A 7,138-nucleotide genomic window follows, 5' to 3' on the forward strand; every position below is an offset into this window, starting at 1 on the left:
GAGAGGGAGAGAGATATACCGTTTTCGGCCTGACCTGACTCCCCCACCTGCAAATAAAGAAATAAAAGTGGGAGGTGGGGAACGCCAACCCCATTGAAAGGGTTCACCCATTTGCACAGCGCCATTTTTGGTCGTTGGCCTGTGACCTCTGACCTGAACCAGTTTCACGCCCCTTTTTACTCTGCCCTGCTCTCCCTAGTTTGCGGCCTCGGGAGAACACCACCCTTCTCCCTCCGACGTAGACTGGCCGTGTCGGGTGACGCCGACGCCGTCCTCGTTGGACGCAAGGGGTCGCCTAGGCGAGGTGCGAAAGGAAAGGGGGCGGCGAGCAAATCCGGGGACAAGCAGCAGACTGTAGTGGAATTTATACCGCGGTCCGCGATAGCACGCGCAAGTTGGCCGCTTGTACGGGCCGGTACGAGCAGAGTGGAGAGGTAATTTGTCGCCGGGATGTTTTTCTTCATCTCTTTTCCACCAGCGAGCGCGCCGCCACCGTCGGGCCGGGGGCTTGACAAATATGTGAAAGTAATGAAAGTGCTGCGCGGTGAAGTTACCATGACGGCTCAACACACAAAACTCTCAAATGATAAATTGCGTCTCATCCAGGGGGAAATGAGGCCCCCGGGTCGTTGTCGGGCCTTCCACCACGCGGCGGGTTAAAAATTATTGGAGCGTGCCGAGCAATAAAAGAGAAGAGGGAGAAAACGCCGCGCCGCGCATCCCGCCAGCTCGGCTGCTTATGAATGGGCGATGGAACCAATCTGGTGCCTCGTTAACAACCGAGCGACGAAATGCAGTTGCAGGCGTGTGTAAAAACAAACTGATTTCATCGTGCACCGCTATTAGTGGTATTTCGAAAAAAAAATAAAAATATACGTGTGTTTGAACAATATGAGAGAGGAGTACGTAGTTACACGCCATTTTAATTACCTTTTTTTGTCAGTAAACTTGAAATGCGGGAGGGACTGTTCTTTGTTCCGACCACAGCTGATTGTACGACTTGAATCAGACCCTCTGCGGTTGGACCACATCGCCATTCTGGGTAGAGGGGGATGGAGATGAGGGGAAAGGGATGCCATGGTCTTCATTTGAGAAGCGTGGTGGCAAGAGCCACCGAGACACGTTCCAGCCAGCTTGCGGTTCTCCGCCGGCGAACATTTGGTGCACAAATATCGTTTGAAATTCGTCACTACCCTTTCCATGCAGCATTGAATTGTACAAGAGCAAAAGAGTTTAGAAAATATCTATGAATAGAAGAAGCTAGAGTATGGCGGGCTAGAGATTTGTGAGTTCAAAGCGAAGAGAGCTGGATCGTAAGAGATGTACAAAGGGTAAACCGAATAAGAAGAGCCAGAGTTAAATGTTTAAAAGATACAGGACCTCAACGCGGCCAGTAATAACATGACAAGTACCACAAGACCAGAAAGTTGGTACCAATTAGATTATATGTAATTCTGCATTCTCAGCGAACATAGCATGTGATCAGAAAAGAAATTACCAAGCATTCAGTAAGTATCCCCGGTGTGCTGTTTTATGGCAATTGTAGCCAAACTATTCAGTGGTGTCTACAGTTATTCGAAAATTAAGAGAGCTGTACTATTGTTGGGACCTAGAGCAAAGTATTTGGACATTCACAAAACTACCTTACGTTAGAAACAGTTTGTGAGTGAATAAGATTTTTACTTTTATGGTTTACATTTCAACTGTTATTACTTGATGTGAGTAAGCCTACAACTATGTTCAGGTTAATCGTTCTGAAAACAAAATATTATTAAGAAAGTGGAATAAGATCTATTTTGGCGATGGTTTGATAACAATCATGCACATAAATCCACTTAAGGCAGAGTCGAAACTACGAAGTTGAAAAAGACACTAGACCAAAACACGACAGTCATCACACAAGAAAAGCATGGGCTTACCTGCCCATTGGGAGACCCAGGAAGGCACAGGGAAGAACTGTTTCCCTGCAATCAAAAGTGGCGCATCAGCACAGCTACTGCAGGCGCTGTAAAGTGAATCCTTGACTACTAAAGAAAAAAATTAAAGGCAGCCAAAAATGACCAATGCGTGAGACTACCAATTCATTGGGGGGGAAAACACTAATACAAAAATAAATAGACGAAACGTTTTGTGTTCGCTTGACAACGGGGTCAAGTGACAAAGCCAAACGATTTTCTGACAAACACGTAGAGCATTACGTGCGAGTTTTGTCAGAGGGCTTTAAATACTTGTTACCTTCCAAAAAATCTGGTCAAACTCCTCGGTAGTGAAATTGTTCTATACGCAATTTAATTAAACGAACGGTTTCATAACAGTTGACTTGTACGCAAGCCACGAAACGACTCACAGACGTATCTGAATTATAAACTGAAACTTGTCCAAAATTTGCAAGTTGTGGGACAAAGCCGTTCAAATGGGAGCATTCCTCTACGGCATGCCATATGATTAATTTGTTATTGGCACCCATCAAGTGAGCCAGCAAAACCAGGGGAAACAAAACTACAATACCGACGCGTCTACGGGAACTACATACCACCTTTTACGACACCATGCTACTGGCATATGGACACATCTACAGTGCATGACTGCAAATATTTACAAGTGTGAATAATTCCACTTCGTGTATACCCCCCCCCCTACTCTTGCTTCGGTCGCTCCATTTAGAGGGCGGAGGGCGGCTGCAGCGGCGACAAGCATCCTCACCTTTGAGTGGATTTACATTCGGCTTCCTACGTATAAGCACGGACAAAAATAAAGCGAGACTCGTGCTTTGTATTATTGCCACTGTTTAGAAGAGAACACGCCGAGCGAAATATAGTCAGAACAGCGGGGTACGAGTGGAAGGGGGGAAGATAAGGGGGTGGGGAGGTTTAGTTTCAAACTCCATACTACGCAAATCTTGCAGAAACCTCTAAATATTAAGTATTTATTTTATTTTAGAATAACTACGGAATATCTAGGCCCAACGATTTACAGCAACAGCATTTACTCGAAAGGAACTAAGACAAGACGTGTGGAGGTATTGTCGAGTGGTTGATTACTTTGTTCGTGCTGCGGCGTGATTGCTGTAACGAGAATATCTTTTCAGATTTTCAAGGCATGTTTTTATAGTGCATTAGTAAGGTATTTAACGTCGGAAGGGAAATAAGGATCGGGAGCGAGGGAGCGAGACATTTCATGACCGTCATCGTAAATGATTTTGTAATCTCTAGTTTAAAAGGATTAACATAAACGGCATCATATATCCCTAATACAACGATAATAAATCGGAGTTGATCGCAAATGTATGCTTATATCTCGAAGGTTACTTATCACATATCGTTAGCTTCATTCTTCTTCTGGCGGTTTTTCATCTGCAATGAATGATGAAGAGTTGCAACTTACCTGAAACAAAAAAAAAAAAGTATGTCAGTGTTCTGCCTGGAGGAAACGCAAATTAGCAGAAACGTGCATGAAAGTTGAGTCCTTATCATCATTTTGTATCCGGGTCACAGGCGACAGCGCAGTAGCTCCAGTGAATAGAACTGAGATAAGCATTCAAGGCAGAAAAGGGGAGCGCAAGAGACAAAGCGTGTCTTGTCCTACATGAAAAAAAAAAAAAAAACACTCCTTCTATTGCTATCTTCCCCTTCAGCAAACACCTACCCTAGCAGCCAAAGCCACCTGCCGGAGATGGCAAGCGTCAAATATTGACCCAAAATGTTATGTTTGCATTACAGAACGGAAGTAGCTGAGTTTAGCCCCGCCTCGCTCAGCGAGAGGACGACAGCTCGAAAAAGTAGCATAGTATGAGAAAGCTTCCGATTAACTCAGACATAGTTGAAGAGAACTGCGTTACGCCCTGATACGCTATACCATCCCAGTTTTTTGACCTTCTCCGGATCAGGGAATAAAGGGGGACCAGAGGTAGGTCTCTACTACAAAGTCACGGACGCACGCCTCCCCTCCCGGGCAAGCCCTCTCCCCCTTCCAAACAGCACAACCCCACCGGGGGAAAATATATAGATATAACAACATTGGAGGAATTGGACCGCGCAGCTAGGGTCAATTGGATTACACAGGTTTGCCTGTTAGGGCAGCTCGGCGCTGTGCCACAACGCGTTCCGACGCCCTGCGGGCTCATGCACCAACAGCACACATGGTAGGCTTCAAAACAAATACTGCCCGCTTCTGACAGGCTGCTGCCATGCTCAATAGACAGCAGTTAAGACAATACCACCACTTTGAGCTGTTCCGCGGCCGCGGCGGTCAGGGCCCAAGTTAGTTCTTGCCCAGAGTTTATTAGATTCCAGACCCAAACACAGCTTACGGCCTTCTTTCGGGGCCGCAGCAGCAGCCGAAGATTAAGATTCCACATACTACACCTCAGCAGCGCACGTCCTTCCCCAGACTCGGATCATCCGTCGAGGAGAGAAAAGCAGGCCGCTGTGCTTTTTCCCCAGAGGGATGATGTGCGCTGAATATCATATGATACCAACACAAACTCGCAGAGGGAAAAAAGGGTGGCAATATTGTTGGGCATTTTTCGCAAAATCTCCGGGGTTTTCAGCACACGCCTTTGCACTGCTGGATTCACAGCGATGCACCGTCCGTGCATAACACCAGGTGTGCGGACTATGGTCCACTGCTAAAAAATGAACTGTATTTTTACAAAATCATCTGTAAAATCAAGTTGCTACCACTGATATTTGTTACAACGACGCAAACGTTCAGAAATTATCACTGAACAGAGCGACGACTGGGAGCGCGATTCTTTCAATAGAACCGAAATTGGAAGCAATGCGACGCTTTTCGTGTTTCGTCAGAGATGGTGCATAAAAGCCAACCCGCCGAGTATCCGAGTAAACATCGGTTGGAATTAAGGAAAGAAAAGAGCAAACTAAAGCATTGAAAAATCATGTTTTTTCTGCCCGTGTGGTAGTGGTTCAGGCTGAAATCTTGGCCATCGCCTTTAAGGCGCTGGTAAAGACTTGGAGAATATACGATTCTAGTCGCGCAGTGTAAATCTATTCTTTCACCCTCCCCTCAACTCTCCTCCTTCCTTCCTTTCTTCGCAATCTGTGTCAGCGCGCCTCCCCTCCTCGCCGCCTTGTCCGACCCGCTCTCCTTTTCTACATCCATCACCCGGACGAGAATCATTTGCTGCGACACACTTTAATATTTTCGAGGATCGGGAATAGGGCGACGCGGAGAGCCTCGAGAATAATTTCCCGGATCCAAATCAACGGTGACGAGCTCTCCCGCGAGTTGCCGGCGCCCGTGGAATCGAATCCTCGAGTAATCGATCCTACCTCTCCCCCACACACACATGGACAAGCTGAGTTTCGCGACTCCGGATATCAGCGCGGGAAGCTTGTGCTTTTACAATCATGGCGGCGGTGGCTCCGTCTAGCCACGACGGAGACTTATCGTGCGCTTAGGGGAACGGAGCGGCCCCGGGGGAGCGCAACCGCTCTCCTCGGCCCTCGGGTCACGGCTCTCCGGAGCGGAAGGCGCAGAGCTCGAGGGGGGGAGTGGGGGAGAGAGCGTGTGGTGGATGTCAATGCGTATTGAGCGCCACGACGGCGCGCGCCTTCCCACCGCCGCTAATCAAATGAATGTGAGGCGGGCGCGCCCGGGGCGGGGACGGATTAGGCGGATCCCATTACAGACCTCGCGACACTTGCGCGCCGCTCGCACGCGCCACGCCTAGACGGATATAATCGACGGGGAGCAGCAAGTTCACGACATGATAGATGGTTTGGGCCACCAGCTGCGGCTCCACTGCCCTCGTCTGGCGTTGTCCCACAGAAGCAACAGACATGTGGTGGGAAGGAGGCGGCTGCAAAGGTGGCGCAATAAAGGGTTCTCCACTAAGTAACTCGAGGGCCGCGCGCGCACCTCGGTAAAAGTAATGTCAATTTTTTTAAGGAAAAGGAGGAAACTTTGAGAAGCTGTTTAAGTTTTAGGATATCTCCACAGAGTTTCAATCTTTAGAATACCAAAAAGTGGAGGAAATTCCTACATTTTCTTGAGGATACTTCCTTAAAAAAAATTGGGGCGAAATCCACAAACTAAATGGGTTCCTCAAAGTTTTCCATTTTACCTAAAAAAAAAAAAATCAAACACTGTTTTTACCGTAGCGGTCAGGTGTGAGCTCAGAGGAGCGCGAGCCGCAACCGGGCTTTGATTTCCCACACAGAGCCAACAAAGACGAGAGAGCGGTTAGTCAGAAGAGGTTCCGCTGCTTGGCGTTATGCTGCTCTGCAATTCCTCGGCTCAGCCCTTGCCAGCTGCCGCGCGCTGGACCGCTGTTCATCTGTTACCACCACTGCCGCCAGAACCGACCAGGTTGTTCCAACAAGGCCAGCTCACAGGAGGGAGCCGCTCAGGGTCACGAAGTGGCCATCTCTCTCTAGCGCTCTCCCTCTCTCTCTCTGCGCCGGTGAAAGGCTGCAGATGATTTGCGTGTCACGCTCAGGCCCCTCTTTGCTTTCCCCCGGCATTCTTGGAGCAAACAGCAATGGTTCGCATGAAGAGTTTCTCCAAAAGTCATGCTTATTAGTATTCCGAGAGACTGAAGGGCTGTCAGTTGTGCCTTGTTCTTGCTTGTCATACAAGAGTGGTTCTTGTGACGTGCGATTGCCAGTTTAGTGTCAGAGCGAACAAGGGAAGGGTGGTGGTGGTTCAGCGAGGGGCTTCGGGGACGGCAAAAAAGCTCATCACAGGAAGGCGTGGCAGCGCGTGGCTGGGCGTTGGGCGTAAGGAGGTCACATGCATATCAATGAACTCGCTTTCTTATCAAAGCACTTTCTTATGATGGGCCCTCGGCTCGTAAGTGGCCCCATCCCGGCCTGGGCAGCCACCCCACCCACCACCCTCCGCTACGTCGACAACTTTCCGAATAGCATGCAAACATTTCGGCGAACAATCGAGCAGTGCGATGCCCGTCCAGGACGAAGACGGCGAGAGGAGGGGGGGGAAGAAGTCGAATGGGCGCGTTTAATTGCTTGTCAGCATCACGCCGTCTCGCTTGCACCTTTCTGGCACAAGAGCCTGCCGGGGGTCTGAAGAGGGGGAGCGACCGAGAGAACTAGAGGAAGAGAGAGAGAAACGCACAGAGAGAGAGAGAGAGAGAGAGAGAGAGAGAGAGAGAGAG

General features: G+C 48.8%; 1 protein-coding gene across 11 annotated transcripts in view; it reads right to left on the reverse strand.

Moving 5' to 3' along the window:
* LOC113208657 (synaptotagmin-7) overlaps window positions 1-7,138 on the reverse strand; it is a 305,230-nt gene that overhangs the window by 162,652 nt on the left and 135,440 nt on the right. For 6 of the 11 annotated variants that reach the window (XM_052272435.1, XM_052272434.1, XM_052272433.1 and 3 more), the window contains one exon: window positions 1,920-1,964. The exons of the other annotated variants lie outside the window; for them this stretch is intronic. In XM_052272435.1, coding sequence (XP_052128395.1) covers window positions 1,920-1,964 — 45 coding nt within the window. The remainder of the gene's footprint in view (window positions 1-1,919; window positions 1,965-7,138) is intronic. 11 annotated transcript variants of the gene reach the window in all.

Source organism: Frankliniella occidentalis, unplaced genomic scaffold, assembly GCF_000697945.3.
Source record: "Frankliniella occidentalis isolate FOCC.00 unplaced genomic scaffold, Focc_3.1 Scaffold204, whole genome shotgun sequence".
Classification (NCBI taxonomy): Eukaryota; Metazoa; Arthropoda; class Insecta; order Thysanoptera; family Thripidae; genus Frankliniella; species Frankliniella occidentalis.